Source organism: Tamandua tetradactyla, chromosome 9, assembly GCF_023851605.1.
Source record: "Tamandua tetradactyla isolate mTamTet1 chromosome 9, mTamTet1.pri, whole genome shotgun sequence".
Taxonomy (NCBI): Eukaryota; Metazoa; Chordata; class Mammalia; order Pilosa; family Myrmecophagidae; genus Tamandua; species Tamandua tetradactyla.
The window spans coordinates 101,438,042-101,459,945 of NC_135335.1; the positions used below are offsets into that span (position 1 = coordinate 101,438,042).

General features: G+C 38.7%; 2 protein-coding genes across 5 annotated transcripts in view; one reads left to right on the forward strand and one right to left on the reverse strand.

The window, feature by feature from the left end:
• CDC20B (cell division cycle 20B) overlaps window positions 1-7,579 on the reverse strand; it is a 41,392-nt gene extending 33,813 nt beyond the window's left edge. The window contains 4 exon segments of the mRNA XM_077114917.1: window positions 4,312-4,437; window positions 6,746-6,832; window positions 6,835-6,970; window positions 7,466-7,579. Of these exon segments, the coding sequence (XP_076971032.1) occupies window positions 4,312-4,437; window positions 6,746-6,832; window positions 6,835-6,970; window positions 7,466-7,579 (463 nt within the window).
• Window positions 7,580-14,916: 7,337 nt separating this feature from the next.
• Window positions 14,917-21,441, forward strand: GPX8 (glutathione peroxidase 8 (putative)). Of its 4 annotated transcripts, none has more exons than XM_077117139.1 (3): window positions 14,917-15,143; window positions 15,740-16,001; window positions 18,968-21,441. In XM_077117139.1, the coding sequence occupies exons 1-3, from the start codon at window positions 14,940-14,942 to the stop codon at window positions 19,129-19,131; spliced, it is 630 nt and encodes a 209-aa protein (XP_076973254.1). In that variant the 5' UTR covers window positions 14,917-14,939; the 3' UTR covers window positions 19,132-21,441. The 4 variants fall into 4 exon arrangements, with proteins under 4 accessions (XP_076973254.1, XP_076973257.1, XP_076973255.1 ...); XM_077117140.1 differs by having other exon boundaries at window positions 14,920-14,990; XM_077117141.1 differs by having other exon boundaries at window positions 14,930-14,990; window positions 15,798-16,001.
• The last annotated feature ends 463 nt before the right edge of the window (window positions 21,442-21,904 follow it).

Here is a 21,904-nt window from a genome sequence, read left to right on the forward strand (position 1 = left end):
TATCATTCAATTCCCTGAGCCCCTGCTCATATTTTTCCATTCTTTTCCCTATAGTTTCTGTTTCTTTTTGAATTTCAGATATTCCATCCTCCAGTTCACTGATTCTAACCTCTGTCTCTTGAAATCTACCATTGTAGGTTTCCATTGTTTTTTTCATCTCTTCTACTGTATCTTTCATTCCCATAAGTTCTGTGATTTGTTTTTTCAGACTTTCCATTTCTTCTTTGTGTTCATTCCTTGCCTTCTTCATGTCCTGCCTCAATTCATTGATTTGGTTTTTGATGAGGTTTTCCATTTCTGTTCGTATATTCTGAATTAGTTGTTTCAGCTCCTGTATCTCATTTGAACTATTGGTTTGTTTCTCTGACTGGGCCATATCTTCAGTTTTCCTGGTGTGATTTGTTATTTTTTGCTGGCATCTGGACATTTAATTACCTTAATTAGTTTATTCTGGTGATTGCTTTCACTTATCTTACCTAGGGTTTTCTTGCTAGATGAGTTTGTTGTCTATCTGTTCTTTGACCTTCAGTTCAGCTTTTTCTGGGCCTCTAGCTTAAGTTTTGTTTAACAGAGGGTAATTTTTCAGTGCTTGTTTTCTTGTTTCTTGTCCTGCTTGTAAGGTGCCTTTTCCCTCCCCACACTTAGGAGAGTCTACATAGGTATTACAGACTCCAGCCGGGTTTTCCCGGACTAAACTGGCCTCCTTTTGGGGGGAAGGAGTCACCTGCGTCAGTTTTCCCTGAGTGTGAGACCCAGCAGGTTAAAAGACTTTCCTGTGAAGTCTCTGGGCTCTGTTTTTCTTATCCTGCCCAGTATGTGGCGCTTGTCTGTCTTTGGGTCCCACCAGCAAAAGATGTTGTGGCTTCTTTAACTTTGGAAGGCTCTCCCTGCTGGGTAGTGGTGGAGACAGAGGAAAGGTTGTAGGCTGGTTTTAATGGCTTCAAATTGCGAAGCTCTGGGGTCTGAATTCCTTGGGAGAGGGATTCCACCTGAGTTGCGTTTCACCCCTCCCCTGGGGAAGGCTCAGGTGGGAGACAGCCCTGAACGCAGTCTGTTTCTGCATATGCTTGGGGCAGTTGCAGCCTGTGTAATCCCGCTGCTGAATCCAGAGGCAGCCAAGCCTCCGTAGAAACAGCCACAAAAACCTGTTTCATCCCCTTTCCTCTTTTTCAGTTAGCCCAATAAGCGACCTCCACCTTGACCAGTTTTGTCTGAGCTGGGGGCCTATTTTTAGTAGTCAGAATTTGTTTACTAATGCCACAATTGGTGTCTGGTCAGACTCAGTCCCTGCTACTGTTAGAGTCTCTTTCCTTTCCTTCCAGGAAGCCGCCTGTGGGGGAGGGGCACCAGCCACCAGCCGCTGCAGCTTGGGGACCTCACAGTTCCGGAGACTCGCAGCGGGTCCAGCTGATCCAGACTGGGGTACGCTGTGTGTCCAGTCACTGTCGTGGTTCCGGGAGCTGTTCTGTACTGTTTCTGGTTATTTAGTAGTTGTTCTGGAGGACGAACTAAAACGCGCACATTACTAAGCCACCATCTTGGCCCCTCTCAGTTACATTATTTCTAATCTCTCCAACAGCTCCAAAGAGGTATTATTTAGCTAGGATAAAATCCTTTTTGTTCTTCTAGCCTAAAAACTCTTTTGGCTTGGAAACCAACCATAGGCTGCTGATACCATCAAATCCTGCAAGAATTTGGAAATTTCAGGATAATTTTAATATTCACGGAAGTTGAAAGATCTTCCAAAATATTAAGATTGAACATTATTAAGACCACTTGTTACATGAAAGATTTTTTTCAAGGAGCGCCTCTCAGCACTCAGACCAAAGATATTCTGTCAGTTCTTCCAGAGATTTCCTCCAGGCCACAATTTCTCTCATCTGTAATATTGCTCTAATCATCTAGAAGTCCTTTTCAAGTAACTCCCGAACCCACTAGAAATGAGACACCACATCAAAGAAATCTCAAGTAACTTGCCTAAATTCCAATGCCTATAAAAATCTGATTGCTATCGCTTTGGACCAATACATAAACAGTATTTCTGATATTCTTACATCCAATCTAGATGTAAAAAAAATCAAATAGGAAAGTTAGTGGAAAGAAAAGTTTTTATTGGAATTTTTGAAAAAACATAATAGAGAATGGTTAAAGCAGAGACTTTTTGTCTCCTTCACAATATATTCTTATACGTATAATAATCACTAGGCCACCATAGTTCAGACAGAAGTCTCTTTGCATCAATCTTTGCATCAAGGTGTCATTTTCATATTTCGATTTTGTTCCTGGATGTTATGTCACAAGAAAGGTATAGCCAGTCCTGGGTTTTTCAGCTGATCCCAGTAGAACAATAATGTATAAACAGGTGTTTTGGTTTACTAAAACTGCTGGAATCCAATATACTAGAAATTGGTTGGCTTTTACAATGGGGGTTATTAACCTACTAATATACTGTTCGAAGGACATGAAAATGTCCAAATGAAGGTATCAACAGGATGATACCTTCTCTGAAGAAAAGCTGCTGGCATCTGGGACACCTCATGTCACATGGGAAGGCAAAATGGCTGGCATCTGCTAGTCTTTCTCTTCCAGGTTTGTTGCTTTCAGCTTCTGCACCATTGACATTTGGGGCCAGATAATTCATGGTTGTGAGGTTTGATCTGTGTATTGTAGTTTATTTAGCAATACCTCTGGTCTTTACCCACTAGATGCCAATAGTACAAACACACACACACAATAGTATAATCAGACATATCTCCAGATACTGCCAAATGTCTCCTGGGTGCAAAATTACACCCCGTTGAGAACCACTGGTACAAAATAACATTCCTGAAACAGCCTGCTGGCCAGTAATTCAGGGTAACTCTTCATACAGACTTACCTCTTCAGAATCCCATAGTTAACACAAAGCTGACCAAGGCGCTGTGCAGTACAGTGTGCTCCTACTCTATCTACCCAGGGGTGTACTTTCCTAGATGAGATTTACTTCTTGATTTAGTGAGAAACAGGGCATAGAGCACATCGGATATGAGGATTCTGAAAGTTGCCAAAGCCAGGGCAGCCCTCCTTGTGGAAACCGTGCCCAGGCACTCGGCGAGGACCACACACACTTTGTATCTTCCCCATTCTTTGTTATTTGACTTCCAAATAGTCAGGCGAATCCAAATAGATACTCTACGTAAAGTAGTAAAAGCATTTCCACTAGCAGCTCCATATTCCTTTACCCCTGCCCATTTCTTCTACGGCACTGGGACCATGTTGTGTCTGGTACAACAACTGATGAAAGTAAGGTCTCACCAACACTGTGGTGTCCCCATAGATAGTGCCACCAACTTTGCTGCCACCAGTTACTGGATGGAATAAGGGGAAGGAAAAGGGAAGCCCTGAGATGCAGGGCAATGAAAACTCTAATCAGCCATAGAGGGTGGTAGGGGTAGGAGTTCATCGCCTGGCCCAAGCGTGAAGTCAACTGTGCCCCTAATAATCCAGTAGAGCTCCCTGTCATCCCCCTATCCCCAAACCCAAACAGCTAAAACACCCAACAAAAGACCTCCTCTGATAGGTTTATGATCAACTCCACATAAGTTCAAATAATTAAAAATCATTTTCACAATATTCGTTGTTCTTCTAGCAAGATACACATATCAAACACAAAAGGAGGCACATACTAAATGAGTATTATTGCCTAAAGTGAGAATTTATGACTTTTCCAGCTCAAAGCTTCCAAGATGAAAGAGTGACTCCATCAGAGATTCTTTATTGCATTTGACAAACCTGAAATATGCTACTAATATTTAATATGCCCAAAGGATTTAGAGGGACTCCTAAGATCTTAAAGCTATGAAAAATAAGACACCCAATGTAACAAAAATTAAGTGTACTTAATCAGGAAACAAACATACTACAACAACAAAGACTTAAAGGAAATATTTAAAAGACAATTTATAGAAAAATTGAACTTATCCTAAGAGAATGCTAAGGGCAGAAAAAGTCAACAAATAGTAGGGAACAGCTACCCAGGAGATCTTTGGGCAGAAAGAAAGCATGCCATAATATGTATAATTATATTTTTAATCTTTACTTCTTTGACAAAGATTAAATTTATATCTAAAAAATTTTTGTATATTTTAAAGATTAAAATATCTTTGATAAAGATATTTCATGGTTATTCTCATCTTCATTTCTTTGATAACAAAACACCTTCTCATGTATTTACAGACATTTTATCTCTTTTATGAAGTGCTTCTATTCACATCCTTCACTCATGCATCACATTTAATGAGGAAAGAATTTTCTCTCTTTATCTACCTGGCCTTCTAAGGCAATTCTCTTCCTTCTAGCCTCCATTCAGTGAGTGAGGTGTCTCGCAAAAATGGAAAGCATAGTTATTTGCTTCAGAAGCTTCTTTGACTGGGGTCTTCAGTGGCTCTTTGTAGGATCCTGCAGAGGAGTCATTTAGCTTTGAATTTTGTTTTTAAAACAAGGTAACACTTTGATGGGAGGTTCGTTCATGGCGTCTTTCACAGCGAACTATCGTTCCCCTTAGGGTGCAGGTGATTGTCCATAGAGAAACTTGGGGAGAACTGCCTCAGTGGCCTCCAGAGCAAGGAAGAAATGCAGCAGCAGCAGAAATGCTCTCCCCTTGCAAGCACAGATTCACCCTTTGAAGAATAGATACAAATAGTTCAATAATTTTAAATGATTACACTAAGGGTATCCAGTTTCCCCAAATTTTACTTATTGACTGGGAAACCACTACGGGATGAATGCTTTGCCAATCATCGGCATTCACTACACCACCATGTGTCAATCACTTTGCCTCCAACCCTTCCTACTGCAGACAGATGTTGTAAGGATAGTTTTGAGATGACATTGGTGAAATACTAAGTTATAGTAATAGGAGAGTCAAGGTCAATGCATCATTACTATTCATCTCTGTTCTCTGCTCATGATTGAGAAAGCCCTTCAATGGCCCTGCACCCTTTACCAGACTTTAACTGCACTGAAAACCTTGTGGCATCATTCTCTAAAACCCTGTATCACCATATCACACACTCATCAGAGGGGCCCAGGATCCAGTGGAAAAGCATGGCCCTTTGCTATGTGACAATCCCTTCTTCATTTGACCTAAGATGGGTTTGATAAACTGTTCCTAGAGGTCAGCACCTCTAGTCCTGGGCTAGTCAGAAGCTAAGACATATATGCTACATCAAGGGAGGGGGATGAAAACATGAAACATTCAGTAAAGTTTTAGATCTTGCTCTCTGTCTTGAGAAACTATATATTCTTGCTTTTTTATATTTTTCCATAAAAGTACAGAGGAAAGGAAATTAGCTCTCAGAACCTCAACTAAGAAGTTGCAATTGGATGTTAGTACTGACGACCTCCCAGCTATAAGCAAAGAATCAGACCCACCAGCCTAAGAAAGCAGGGACCTCGCAGATTTTGGTCATAGAGCATAAATGCAAATGAAATTCTTTGCACATGTCCCTTTTAGGATAGAAGGATCTTCTGTATTCATTTTTCTTAATCAAAGAGAAAGAAATCCCACCAGCAAAGCACTGAGAAACCACTGTCTGACTAGTAGTGAGTATAAGCTTAAGTAGAAAATAAAATGAACTTCCTTGTAATGTCCTTTTGACTGTTTTGAATTTTCACTAAAGGCCTTATAGGAAAAGCACCAATCAATTAATTAAGAGCCTATAAATGAAAAATGAGCCCCTAATTTCAACCAGAAGTTCCTCTAAAACAATCAGCATGAAAACTGCCCCTCGATTACAACAAGATACAAAAGATTTGTTTCAGAAGACAGCCTTAACAATGATCTTTCTAACAACTGTTTATCTCCTACTTCTTGGACCAACTATATTGAATATTGACACTTATTGTTACATGTGAATTTCAATGGTTAAAAAGTTATTTGAGCCCCTTTTCAAGCTGGAAGCCGGCAATGCCTTATCGTGCACAATGTCATTGAGAAATGAGATGGCATGACCCTGGGCATGTCTTAACTAAACATGCTGATGGCCAGATAAACTTATTGCCTAAGATTTCAAATGGGAAGAATAGATTAAATCACAGGATGAAAGGTGGTCCAGTTTGCTTCTGAAGGATGGAAGTAAAAAGGCAGGGCCCAAATGAGAATAAACTTGTGTGACAGGGTTCTGGCAGGTGGCTCCTGGGACCCGACCGATCAGATCAGACATTTAGTGCCCATTTGCCAAGCACAGGCTTCAGACTGCCTCTTACTCCACTATTACCTTTTCTCTTCTCTCTTTCTCTTGTTTCCTTCCTTTTACTTTTCCTTCTTCTTACCCTCTCCTGTATTCAATCTTTTCGTCCATTTCACACCTGAGTCTGCATTACTAAAATACATTTTTCTTAACTGCCATAGACCTGGAATCTTACCAGAGGTATTGAAATTCTGTACTTTGCAAAGAAAGAACATACAAATGTTTGTATGTATACACATATATACATACATTCCTACATACTTAAGCATATTTACAAAAGTGATCGTTCCCAATACAAGTCTCAGAAACTCATTTTAAACGCGACATACTTTTTCTCATCTTTGTTTCATTCCCTGATCCCAACTTGTAAATTTCTAATTCAAAGATAAAAAAGGAGAAAAGCAGTTGACTAAATGTGACACTAGACAGTTGTATAAGGCAAAGATTCTCTCAGGAATATATTCTTTTTTGACATTCCAGAACCAGGCTGTGGCATTATATTCCTATCGCCTTACCTGGAATCAAGGTCTCTTTCTCAGGTGTTATCTTCAGCACTGTTCCAGAAGATTCTAAAAGGTCAGCAGTTGAGTGCTCTTCCCCAAGGACAGAGCTGCCAAATCGCTGGTTTGCCTTTGCTGCCATCTTGTGGTAATGGGGCTACATGCAGTCGGCACCCCCTGAAAGCCTCTTTGAAAAGTTGCTTTTAAAATTAGATATGTAGTGTTAACTGCATCAAATACCTGTTTAACAACAAAAAGAGAAGTAATTTATAGTGGCTTCAATGATGCAAAAGTAAAACTCCCTCAAAGGAGAACAGTAAATGACTCATCCTGTACAAAATAAATTAAAAATATATATATGAGATATTTAATTCTTGAAACCTAGAATTGTATTATATATGAGCATATATATTATTGGGATATCATATACAATAAGGGATAAATATATTACATATAAATACAGTAGTGGGCAAAATATATATATACCCATATATTCATATATCCAAATATCCATATATTGCAAATTATTCCTCCAAAATACTGTTACTTACTGAGAGTCATTACTCAAGAGTCTCAAGACATAAGACATACCAAAGCAGCTTAGGGAGTAATTATATTTATGATTATTTCTATCATACCTTGATGTAAAATATGAAATAAGAAATAACACTATATACTAAACACACAAGATATTTATATAAAATCTCAAATCTAAAAACAATTTTCTAGTCCAACCTCACAGATGGGGAGCTGATGTCTGGAGAAGTTAAGTAACTTGTTTAACGTATGTCCATACTCTCTGAGAAACCCCAAGAGGTTAGTATTTAGAGATCCTGCAGGGCGACCCATGCTGTCCAGTACTGTGAAATTAAAATGCAAGTTAAAATTTAAAACTGGGAATGAATTATTTGTAGCATAAATTACAGACACATTAGATTAACACCTTTGTATAAAGAGCTCTGACAAATGTAGAAGAGTTTACAAACTCAATGGAAAAGTAGGTATAGGACATAAAGAGGCAAGTCACAAGACATATAAATACTTAATAAATATATGAAAAATATTCAGCCTTGCAGTAATCAAAGAAATGCAAATTTAAAACAATGACATAGCAGTAGCAATTCTTTCAAATAGCAATCCCCAGTGTTGAAGGTGCTGGAAATAGACACTGATGAGGAGTAAATTAGTATCTGGAAAGGGCAATTTGACAATGTGTGTCAAAAGCCTTTATCCACGTTCATAACCTCCATGTGCTCTGACTAAGCAATGTCGTCTCCAGGAATTTAAGAAATCAAAGATATGGACAAGGATAGAGGGGAAGACTATCCAGAATCTACTGAGTGCTTATCACAGAAAAGCCCATGTGCTAAGGGTTTTACACACATTTGCATTTAATGCTTAGAAACACCTTGTGAGACAGGTCTATTATCTATTGCCTTTTTATCAATGAGAACATTGACGTCCAGAAGTCAAGCAAAGTGCCCGAGACCATGCAGTGAGTAAGTGGAGATGCTGCGCCCTCACTCAATCTCTGACTCCAGAATCCATGATCTTAACTGAGAGCATGACTACTATATCGCTCACAGGAGCAAAAAGATGCAGGGGGCAGAATACTAAATGTTCAGCAAGGGAGAACTGACTAAGTAAACCATGTGATATCCATATAAGGGAAAAGTCTTATTAATGTCATTAAAAATGGTGTCATGGGGGCAGTGCAACAGTGGCTCAGTGGCAGAATGCTCACCTGCCATGCTGGAGACCCAGGTTCGATTCCTGGAGCCTGCCCATGCCAATAAAAAAAAAATGGTGACATGGGATAGTATTCAGTGATGAATATGAAAATGCTTACAGTATATTGCCAAGTGGAAAATGGAATATTTGAATATGGTCCCATTTCCAGTATATAAATGAAAGACAGGAAAGAAGTGTGCTAGAATGTTGAGCAATAAATACTGGTTTTGTGCTGCTGTTGAGTAAGTGTGAGGAAGGGTGATCTGCCCACACCACTGGCTGCCCACCTGCTGACAGTCGCAGTGGGTTTATTCTTTCACTCCACGTGGCTGGACAATCTCTGTCCTTCACAGCTGTTCTCCGGGTTTTCCTCCAGAATCTACACTGAGGGGACAACCACCCCGGAAAATAAAAGAAGTTGGCAGCCTGAGGCCATGGCTGTTGCAAGCAGTGTTGTTTGGGGTCAACGGTGCCTTCTAGTTGTTCTGCCCTGGCTCCTGGTCTTTGAGTTGGAAGGTGTGATAGGTGGAGTCAGTTGTCAACTTGGCCAGGTGAAGGCACCTAGTTCTGTTGCTGTGGACATGAGCCAATGGTACGTGAACCTCATCTGTTGCTGATTTACATCTGCAGTCGGCTAGGAGGCGTGCCCGCTGCAATGAATGTTTGACTTAATTGGCTGGGGCTTAAATGAGAGAGCTCAATGTAGCACAGCCCAAGCAGTTCAGCATTCCTCATCTCAGCACTCGCAGCTCAGCATTTCCCACCAGAGACCATCCTGTGCCTTCCCACGTAAGAAAGAACCTCGGTTGAAAGTTAGCTGCCTTTTCCTCTGAAGAACTAACAAAATAAATCCCCTTTTATTAAAAGCCAATCCGTCTCTGGTGTGTTGCATTCCGGCAGCTAGCAAACTAAAACAGAAGGGGAAAGCTGGAAAGAGGGAAATAGAGAGGCCAGTAACCGTAGTTGAGGCATCTAAAACCCAAAAGCCAAGACTAGGGAATGGTAGGTATGGTGATTAGCAAAGCAGCCGTGGAATGAGAAACGTGGCCCCCTCGGACTTTCTTTTTCCGGCTTTCACTAGCCACAGAGACTTGCCCCAGAGACCGGCCAGTGGGAATTGTGGGAACCGGCTCATGTTTCTCTGACTGTTGCCCAACAAGACTATTGGGCAGAGGGACATGTTGTCCCATATTTTAACAGAGGTTGGAAACTTGGATTTCTCTTCTGAATTATTTTTTTAAGTTTTTGTGTGATTTGGATTTTTTTTTTAAAGCACTATAGAACTAAGCAGAGCATGTCTGTGGGCCATGTGCAGGCCTGGTCTACACGGGCAACCGCCACACTAGCCAGGAAGCCCTTATGCTTCTGGACACCGAGAAAGGAAGGAGCCACCGTCTTTGAAGAGATACTTAATTAGTAACAAACATGACAGAGAAAGGAGATGCTGCTCAAAGTCTTCCTTGGAATCCCCAAATTTAAATACACATTAGAAAAACAAAATCCTGAGATTAAAAGAGGGACAATAAAGAAGAGTAAATTCAATGAAGTGTCACTTAAGAGAAGGAATCAAGAAATCTCATGTTAAATCTCACTCTGCTTGGCAGGTCTGGTTTTCTCTGGCTCATCTACTGTTACTCTCTGCATAGTGTTCCCCCAGCAGGGCTGCCCTTCCATGCTTCTCTGCCAGAATAGCTCCTAGCCCAGCTTCACAGCCGTCAACTCCCTTCTCTGACATTCCCTTCCTCCCCATTCTAAATGGGGCCGGACAGTCCACCTTGTGCTTCCGTAGCTCAGTGTGCACCTTCTATTAGAGCACGTCCACATGTTATTAATAATAACATTTATCAAGTACTCAATATGTGCCAAGGACTGGGATAATGCACTGCACAGATTATTTAAACTTCATCGCAGCCCTATGAGATAGGCACAATTATTTCCCTCATTCTAAATGAAAATGAAAGCGTATTGGGATTAAGGTATTTGAGCAAGGATATAGAGCTATTGTTGAGTGGATCCAAGATTCAGGCCACTGCATACAGTTGTGTGGATTGCCATCTTTATGAGTGGCATCTCTTGGAGCATGCAGGACACAACCTTTACAACCAACCAGAGCCGCCCTGCCAAGGTTGGAACTCTGGCAAATCAATCCATACATGCTTTTAGCATATCTGCTCATATTCCACTTTTCTGATTATTTTTATTTGTCTCCTATTAAACTATAAACTCTTTAAGATCAGGGCGCTCCATTAAGTATTGAATGAATAAATGAAGAAATCTCTGCCCCTAGAGGCAATCAGACACACACACACACACACACACACACACACACACACACAAAGGATTTAAGAATCCAGAGTTGTGATGTACTTTTATTCTGTTGACTTAATACAGAGAGTAAAGATTTTGAAAGGGGAAAAAAAAAAAAAGAATCCAGAGGCCAGGAAATAAGTTATTTTATTCTTCGTCTCCATTAAGAACGACTTTTAAATTGGACAGGATAAAATAAACATTTTTGCTGAAACTGGAGAGCAGGACAAATTTGAGGCAACAAGAGAGCATCTAGGCATTTTAAATAAGTTCAAGTCTATTGCGCCAGATAAATGAAACCCAGAGAACGGACAACACTTCCAGAACTGATCAGCTGTTAGTGATTTATGGGGGAAAAAAAAGCATTAAAAATGAGAAAATGATTTCCCCACACCCCAGTTAAGATAGATAAATGGTTTTCATGGTTTTCAGCAGGAGGAACAAGTAACTAGAAATAGTGAACTAAGTTTGTGGCCCGTGTCCTAATGCCACAAGTCTCCCTGGACGGATGTTAGCCTGAGAGAGTTCCCCTGTGGGGTACTGCAGGGCTTTTCCCCTGGCCTTGTGCTGTGCAAAATATTATCAGCGGCGGGCGGGCCATGGTGACTCAGTGGCAGAGTCCTCACCTGCCATGCCAGAGACCCAGGTTCGATTCCCAGTACCTGCCCATGTAATTAAAAAAAAAATTATCAGTGGCTTGAATGGAGATTTATTTATCAAATTATCGATTATCCTAAGTTGAAAAGATAGTGAAAATATTAAAGGACAGAAAGGAAGGAATAGGATTCAGAATAAAGGTCTGGAGCAAGGCTCCAAATCAGCAAAATTAAAATCAATAAGGATTCATGGAAAATCTTCCCCAGGAACAGAGTAACACATGAACAGAGAGAGGAAACCAAGGGTGGTTAGTCAAGAGGAAAGAAGATGCAAAAGACGTTGTCTTCAAATATTTAAAGGCATGTGATTTATGATAAAAAAAGAAAAGCTTCCTTTGTATGGCTCCTGAGGACAAAACCAGAAACATGAATGGGAGGAAGCAAATTCTTACTCAGTATAAAGAGTAACACCACGATTTTCCATAACACCTTGAATATAAAATGTTATTCTTGCTCTGTCCCTGCATTGTGTGAAAACGGACACATTGTTTGTAGGGATACTGGTAAACATTTTTTCATAATTAGGGATTTTAATGCGCATTTTTAAATCTGCTTTAAATTTCTCACTGTTGACATAGTTTTTTCCCTTATAAAAAATTAATTTGAGTAAAATAACTCAATTTAAATAAATCATAATATATGAATATGGCCAAAATCATGGAAGTGGAATGCAAATGATTGCAGCTTGTGTCACGTTCTTTCACCCTCCACATTTTTAAGCTTTTGTTCCAGGGTCTATCTCCTGCTGAGGAAATGCCTGTCACATAGTTTTAAATGACTCAAGTATTTATTAATAGAGAGGAAGAGGAAGATAAGGAAAATAAGACAAAGAAGGGAAAAAGGATGAATGACATGACACTCCAAGTATATGGGTTTGGCTTGTTTATCTTTAGAGTCCACTGTTGACACTAAATTGGGAGGGATTCAGAGCATCAGGGTAAATAAATACATAGAAAGGAACCTAGAGAGGTTAAAAATAAGGTCAGGAAGTAACAAAATGAAACAACTGGGAAAACAGAAACAAATATGCATAGTAATAAATAATCTGCCACACAAATATTCGATGAGTGGGGAAAACCTGGACATGCCAAGAAAGACTCGCTGACCATGTCAGGGTCTTTCTAGAACCACAAGGCTGAGGCAAATGTAGCAACAATGATCCCGTTAGCTCTCAGGTATATTCTCCCAATTCTCTTTCTCTGAATGTCTTCCCTTCCCATCTACCTCACCACCACTAGCCCAAGGCAGCAGCATTCTGTCCACAAGACATTTCAAATGCAAGGTCTTGATAGTTTTTCAAATTAATAACGAAGACAAAATGTTCATCTTCTCATTTTTGGAAACTTCAATACTTCTGCACCATAGTGGTCAGTACAATCCAAGCAAAACCTGTCAACGTCACTTTCAGTAGGCCTTATCCTTTATTCTCCTTGGCCAGCCCCTGCCACTAGGACCTCCAGAGCATCTTCTGTATCTGTTCCTTTCCTTCTATTGCTTTGACCAAGGCTGCCTTCATTAAGTCCCTGTCACCTCTCATCCTGACTATTGCTTTGCAGGCTTACTGTTACCCCTTAAAGATCATTTCAGTACACGTGGCTAAGCTTTTGTGTTATTGCTCTCCACTTCCAGTCTTCTCTAGATCCTTACAATGATTCTTGAAAAACTGAATGCCTCCTGAGGAATCACGCTTCACAGAGTACTATGGCAATCTCACCTGCTATGTTTTCTCCTAAGTAAACACACACTACCTATCACAGAGATGTGGTTTACTATGGTTGAAATCATTTTGGTTATGAAGTTGAAAGTCCCAAACTCTACTCTTGGCTGTTCCACTTACTAGCTCTGTAATCTTGAATGAGTATTGAACTGCTTCCCATTTCCAGAAAGTATTGTATATACTAAAGGGAATTGTGTGCAGTTTGCTCAAACATCCCCGAGCACACACACCACTAGCCACCACCATGAGAAATGGGTAACCTCCTTAGTACTTAGTCCTTTAAAGCTCCAGCCACCTAAGAGTGATGGGAAGGACCCACCCACACTTCAGCTCATTCTGGGTACTTACCTAGCACGTTCTGGAAACACACCACAAAACCAGCAATCAGACCCAAGTGGGACAAAGCACCCTAATTCAGAGTTTGCATGTGTCTTAAACAGAGCAGATTCTAAGATGACTGAAGGGAACCATGGATTTTAAGACATGCAGCCCTCAACTGTTCTACCCACACCCACCTGTAAAATTCATGACCTTTAGCAACAGCAAAGTGAGGCCTTCTGTGGCAGGCAGCAGCCCAAGGAACGATAGAAAATGAAGCAATTATATGTTGTACTCAAGTAGAGTTATCCAATAAATAGAAGTAAACCTTATTTAACTGTCAAATTCCATGCTTTATTACAGAGTTCAGTATTTTTCCATCTACAGGTTGCAGCCCATGGGTGATGCATGAAATCATTTTTGTGGATCAGAGCCAGGTTGTTTTAAAATGCAATAGATGGGGCTGCATTGTATTTCTAAGGGGAAGTACTATTTCACGAAACTTCTCAGTTATATGTGCTTTTACATATTCATGGGGTTATGTTGTACAGTGAAAAACACTGGATTATAGCTTGCTATATGATAGAAGAGGGTTTTTTAAAAGCCTGTATTGCTTTTAAGCTCCTTATTTTTACTATATCCACCTGGCATTTGGTTGCTTTAGCTAGATGAGGTCAGGGTAAGTAGCTTTTTTCAGGTATGCTGCTATTCTTTCCACAATAAATTTCTTGTACTTGGGTAGCATATATTTTTTAATTTATTTATTAATTTAAAAAAATTAACAAACCAAACAAAACATTAACATATATAATCAGTAACTCACAATATCATCACTTAGTTGTATATTCATCATTTCTTAGAACATATGCATCAATTCAGAAAAAGAAATAAAAAGACAATAGAAAAAGAAATAAAACGAAAACAGAAAAGAAAAAAAATTATACTTACCACACCCCTTACCCCTCGCTTGCATTGATCACTAGCATTTCAAACTAAATTTATTTTAGCATTTGTTTTGGGTAGCATATTTGATCCATACACATAATAATAGACTCTTTAGGATCACACAATCATATTAATAGATCACATTAAATTTACACTCTGAACCCTTTCTGGGTGTTAAGTACCCAATTCCCTACTGTGAGCGTTTAACAGCTTTCAAGTTTTAAGAGTACCATCATCTGGTGAAATGTTTTCTTTGTTGAGAGGATGTTAAAGAGCTACCCAAAATGACCTGATTTTTCTAGAAAAATTTTTTAAAAACTGTCATTGACATCACAAATAGATTGAAATTCTTTAGATCTCTTTATTGCACTCAAAAGTTTAACTCCATTCTTCTAAGAAGAAGGATCTCTCTATTCCTTAGCAGTTAAAGGAGCTAGTCTGTCCTTCCTGGTTTTCCGTTAAACTGAACTGGTTTCAAGTTTCAGCTCCTCCTTGAATTCCAGCCTGCTGAGACTGCCCTCTGGAATCATCCAAAATGGAGCCCCTTGCAGCTTACTCTTTAAAATGTTCAGGGCCCAAAGCAAAGGTATTTGCAGTTTTGTTGTCTGTGGTTCTATGCACAGTAACGCTCTTTCTTTTACAACTAAAATTCCTAAGACCTAAAATCAATAGCTTTTATACCTTTGAAGTGAAAGATGCAAAAGGGAGGCCGGTTTCTCTGGAAAAATTTAAAGGCAAAGTAAGTTGCATATTCTGATTATTCTGATTTTTTATTGTTTTTCCGTGTTCTCTGTTTATTCTCTCAGTAGAATCCATCCACTTTTTGTTGTTAAATGATCTTAAGTTAGAATTTAGCCTTCAAAATATTGTTAGGACATCACTTTTATCAGAGTTCTGATATTTTATAACTTTCTAACTGATAAACTCTGCTTGTTTTCTTAAAAACGTTTTAATTTCTGTGCTGAATTAATACTTTAAATCGGTTAGAAAACGTTGCTAGTTGATAATGTGAATATGGAGAAATTAACAAAAATGTTAATTTCATAATCTAACAACATTAAAAAGCTCTCCATCAATGATCATATTTCATTTTTAAATAAATGTGTGAGTATGCAACGTTTTTGTTAATGTCAGTGATCATTCAGGATCTTAACTCATATATCTGAAGTTGTGGTTTCCAATAAAAATGTGTATGTATAAAAATGCAAAATATCCCTCTATCAGAAGTTCTATTCCTCCAACATGGTTCAGGTCTTAACTACTTGCAGGATTTTTTTTTTTTTTTAATCTTTTATTTGCTTCACTTTCGGTTGGATTTTTTTCTTTTTCCGGGAGGTTTCACTAGTTGTAAACGTGGCTAGTGACTGCCAACTCACAGACAGAAATTACTTAGCACTGCAGGAACTGCACAGAGAGTTTGGACCATTCCACTTCAGCGTCTTGGCTTTTCCGTGCAATCAGTTTGGAGACTCGGAGCCCCGCCCAAGCAAGGACATAGAATCTTTTGCAAGAAGTAACTACGGAGTGACATTCCCCATCTTCCACAAGATTAAGATTCTAGGATCTGAAGCAGAACCTGCATTTAGATTTCTTGTTGGTAAATATCTCCTTTGCCTCACCAATATAATCTTTTTTTCATTGCTTTTCATTTTTAAAACAAATATACCGGGACCATACTATCCTATCTCATTTGAAATGCTTTATTTGGAAAGTTTTATAAAACTATCAGAGAGCCAGAATCTCCTCCTGTGTAACTTTCTAGAAAGTATGCATCCCTGAATGTTTTAACTTGTCAAATGTCAAAAGAAATCGATTTAAAATACTATGTATTTTATTCCTCCTGAATATCTTCCTGAAGAATTTACTTGAAGTGTGGCTGTGATCATTTTCACAAAACATCTCAATTCTTTTCTCATTTAACTAATATGGAGAAATGTCCCTCCCTATTACTAAATCTGTACATTTCGCATGAATATTGATGAGTATTATTAGTTGAATTCACCCTTGTGGTTAATTCTATGTTCTTTACCTATATGAGACATTAACGTGAAAAATGAAAAATGACTCTTTTTTTGCAAAAATTTAAAAAAGAATATAATGATATTTTGGAGGAGTGTTGGGTTAGACTATTCCTACAATTAAGCCAGCTTCAGAAATCCATTTAAAGACTTTTCAAGCGTGTGATCAGCAGAAAAGCAGCATGCTTATAGTGGTTAAGAGCTCAGGCCCCAGACTACCTGAGTTCAAATCCCTGGTCTGCTGCCGTTGCTGTGTGGCTTTAGACACATTGCTTGATTTCTCTGTGCCCATTTCCTCATTTGTAAAATAAGGCTACCGATAGTACCTCCTGAGATTGTATGGAGGATTAAATGTGTCAGTTATAAAGTACTTATACACTGCTTACTGTGTGCCAGACGCTATTCTAAGGGACATTCGCTAACATCCTCTCATCTGACTTATTCTGATGATACCCTCAGTTCCATTTTTTGCTTTTATTTTGAGTTTTGCTAAAACTCTGAGCTCTATCAGGCAATCAGGCTTCCTACCTAACAAGCCAGATAATGATGCTCATAATATTTCCCATATGCGAAATCAAAATCTTCTAAAAATATCCCTAAATTGTAAGGAAAGTCAATATATAACCCCTAACACCATACATAGCAACCACAGTGAGACTCCATTCCTTTGATTTCCAGTATATGCTGAGGAAAGAAACGCCAGAGCACATGCCCTTGAATTAATCAGTCCTCAATTATAGCAGCCAAATACTTAGGCACAATAGCTCCTAGCTTCTTCCCCCTTATCATTAAAAAAGCTTCTGAAATTCCGCTTACCCTGGGTAACCACTGGAGTTAGATGAAGCTCTAGAGACAAAGGCTGTGGGATCATGGCCAAATGAAAATTAGATCTTTTAAAACTGGACAAAATAGGCAGTGAATGATCGTTTGGGCATAAAAACGACCACTATGTACAGGTGTCCACGTTGTTCACTAAACAAGGGCATCTGAATAAAGAGGCAAATGAGTGCTGAAACACCACCAAAGTTTCATTTGCTGAGGCCAGTGCTGAGAGCTGTACCCAACCAGACAGCGTCTTTCTCTGAGCCACATAGAGATGTCACATTGGTTAGAGAGTGCCCCACCCTGAACAGACACTTTAAGAAACACATTTTTCACCATAGGAAATGGCTATTTCTCAAAATGATTTTAAGCAGACTTTAATGTAATAATGTGATGCTCATATTGAGTCATTGATGTTTGATCTAATCAGCAACATTACTATCTAATAGTGAAATACAATTCAATGTTTGGCACGGTATGCAAAGCTCATGGAAATATTGGGCTACTTATTTTACCTATAATCTTTAACCTATACTTTCTCATTAGATATTTTCTCAGCATAAAGCAAAGTATTCTACCCACCACCACATCTTTAAAAATCCTATCGGTGTTTTCCTTCCTGCTATTTCACCCCTGTTTTTGGAAGAGTAATTAACACTTCTTATCTCTGCTTCACCATCCCCATTTCCTCCTCAGATCACTGTATTTTACTTTTTACTCCACATCTATCCTGAGCGGGACTGGTAAGGCTACAGTTGGCTTCCTCTCGGGCTTTTTCTCTGGATGACTTCTTTCTCCTAAATTCCAAAGCCAAATACCCAGCTGCCTTCTCTGATTGGGTGTCCTGCAGAGACATGAATTTCATCGCATACGTTGCCATCTTTCTCCTCAAATCTGCTTGCTCTGCCATGTTCCTTGGAATAACAGAACAACCAGAGGTCAAGAGCACGAGCCTGGCTGTCATTCCGGGTTCTGCCACTCATCAGACATGCGACCTTGAGTCTAAATAGGCCTCTATTTACTCATCTGTAAAACACAGATAGTTATAACCCAAATTATACGGTTGTTGTAAAGACCATATGGGAGCATCCATTTAGCACATGAGCATACATTACTAGGCACATAATAGACACTTGGTACATTTTCCTTATAATTATTTATATATGTACATATTTCTTCATATTAGTCAATAATATGAACATAAATCCTATATGATATAAGTGGAAAAATATTTCTGCGTAAATTAAGATATATTAAAATCATAATTTTCAAAATAAAATAATTTAGAATTCCTTAGTTTTCAGCTATGTAACAGTATGAAAAACATTGATATATTTAATATGGAAAGTAATCCATACAAGCCCATTACCAACTACCTTTAGAACATCATCTTTAACAAATTGTGAATAAAGAAACTAAAAGTTTTGAGCAAGTGACTAGGTGAATGTTTTGTTATTTAGCTCAACAAATCCAAAATAAACAACTCTCTGTGTCATTTCGTGACTCTAGAATTGTCATTGAAGTCCTCAAGTCTTTTGAGATCTGAATACTCAGCCCTTAAGTTTGTTTAGCATGGGTGTTTTATTTAGTTTTGTTTTGTTTTTGACGTTACAACAATCCTAGAAACTGACTCTAAAGTTGTCACTAATGCAGATACTAAAAGAAATGAAAATCTTGACAAAGAATAAAATTAGGCTCATGCAAATATGTTCTGATATTTTAGATTCTTCAAAGAAGGAACCAAGATGGAACTTTTGGAAGTATCTGGTCAACACTGAGGGTCAAGTTGTGAAGTTCTGGAGGCCAGAGGAGCCCTTTGAAGCCATCAGGCCTGACATCGCAGCTCTGATTAGACAAATGATTATAAAAAAGAAAGAGGATCTATGAAAATGTCATTTGAATCATTCCAAATGCAGCAGTCAGAAAAGGGAAATGTCTCCACAGAGATTTTGTCTCTTTTTGGATTCTCTAACAATTAGATGTGACATGGAAGGATGAATCTTTTTTTTAATTATCTTGTTAGTCAGTGGTAATGCATATCCCCAGGATAGAGATGTTACCCAAAGCAAAAATAAAGGATAGACAAAGATTCAAGATGAAAAATACTAAATACTTGACCTGACCACACTGAAAACTTCAGAATACGCATTGCCAATGTGCTTCATTGTCCTGTTGTTCAACTTGACATTTTCTAGGGTTATACTTGACGGAAATGCTAACATGCTAGACCACTGCTTAGATTCAAGGACACTATATGTGGCTGAAATTTTTGGGATAATTCATTGTAAATGACTACTGTGTTGTAATAAAACACAAAACAAATATCAGAAAATATAAAACAAATTCAAATCCTTATGTTTTTTTGTTTCATGTAAGGGTTTTTGCATTTCTTAATTGTTTGTAAACCTGGGACATTTTGCTACATCTGACCAAATTGTCGTTTATCATTGCTCTTTATCAATTTATATATATTTATCAAACGTAGACTAACAATCACTGAACATCCATTTGGTGGATTCACAATATACTTCAGCTCCCAAAGTCATAACCTTTATATTTTGGCTGATAAAACAACCTGCCAAGTTGGTGAAGGCTAATTTTTGCCCGTGAAATATATGAAAGACTGAGGGCAAAAAAAAGAAAATTCAGTAAACTAAAATTTGGCTAAGAAGGGAGACCCAATTTAAAATGCTTGTGACTTAGCCTCCAAATTCTGAACTGATTGACAAAAATGAAGATGTTTTTAGTACCTACACTTCTTAGAGAAACCAAAAATATTTCTTGAAGAATCTTCTACTTCAAAATATATGTCAAAAAAAAATATATATATATATATATGTGTGTGTCCAATCATCCAGCTATGAATGTATTTAGTAAGATATTTGGTGGAGGTGGGGGATGCAGTTTCCATCAGAGGTCAATACAGTTAAAATGCTAAAAAGGATCTATAGGGATGCAGCATCTACACCCTCAAGGCAGCCATATCAGTATATCAGCAAAGCTGGCTTTACCTCCAGCCATGACACTGGGCAAGTCATTTAACTACTTTTAACTTCAGGTTCCTCATCTGTAAATTGAGAAGGATTGAACTAGATTTAAAAAACAAAAACAAAAAAAAACTCCAAAAGTAAATGAACATACTTTCCAAGGTGTTTTAAGTGTTCAGAAATGAAATCTGAAGACTAATTTGGATTGTTGGTGTATAAGGAAAAACCACCTAACAAGTTTGCCTATCTGTGCAGTTTTACCCCAAATACCTATCAGCAATTTGAATTCTGGGTCTCTAAGGCAAATTTTGCCCTAGAGCAACGCTTCCAAGTACTGCTTCTAGAGCGCTCTTGCTACGCCCCCCACCTGGGACTTCCATGGCTCCTAAGCATGCTGCAGGACTGCTGGGGTATTTGCATATGCTCACATTAGGGGGTTGAGCAGTATATGCCAGTATATGCCAGTACTACATAGGCAACGTAGAGTCCCCACGCCAGAGAGATCTGGAGTCGCACTGGGGGCAACCAGGACTTTCCTGGGAATGTAATACAGATGTCCAGCCTGCCTGAAGCCACAAGTGAGCTCCAAAACCATCTAAAGCTGGGTTTTTGCTTTAATATTGCCAACCCTGTTTTTGAACCTGCATCTCTACTACAGTCAGTGCTTGATTCTCTCCCCTTGTCTTCTTGTGTATGCAGGGAAGGCAGATGGGGATTTGAAAGTGCACCATATGTATTGCCTTGAAGGAAAGGAAACTCGAAGGGTTCTGTAACAATTTGGCCATGGGCGCTGAAAGAGTGGAGCATTTTGCTGATGGCCTATGCAACTTACACATCTCAGGTAAACAGCATCACAGAAGCTTCCACTGAGCAAAAGTTGCATCTTTCTTGAACTGAACATGATATCTTCCCTGTCTCAGCATCAAAAAGTCTGGGACACAGGCTGTGAAAATCTGGCTGAAATAAGTAGTTTAACAGAAGAAGATCAAGACACGTGAAAGGGTTTCAGCTGTTGCCCTCATGTCAAAGGAAAGGGGCAAAATCAAGTGCATTTTAATTATAGTAGATAATCCACTGACTTCAGGTTTGTTTTGTTTTGTTTTTCTTGGAAGTGGAGGGGAATATTTCATACTAACTCCTGATCATCTCATGGGAGATGTACCAGTACAGTGCTGGGAGTTGAAATAAATATGAATTTGCCTGAAATATGTCCTGAAAGTTGTACTTCATTTTTTTAAATATTCAATAATTATAATGTAAATATCATAGTATATATATATGTACATATATAATTCCTAGTAATTAGCGTGTAAGCAGCATATATTCAGTGGTATTGATAAATGTTTAACAACCCACTGTAGAGAGGGATTCCTGATTTGCAACATTTGCCAGTTTCCATGGTGTACATGCTCTGACATAGCCAATTTCAAGCACCAATGGTTTAACCATTGGCTTGCAAAGTTTAGCCAGTCCGAGCTAACTAAAGCATACCAAATTGCTTAAAAATTAGACTTCATCCGGTATCAAGAATTTCCAAAAAAAAAAAATCTATGTTAAAAATGTATCATATGTATCTGCTTTATTTTTACTATAAACATACTATTTTGGCAGAAGATTATGTAAGAAATGTGGAATTATATGCAGTTGCTGAATTATGGAAAGCTGTTAAACAG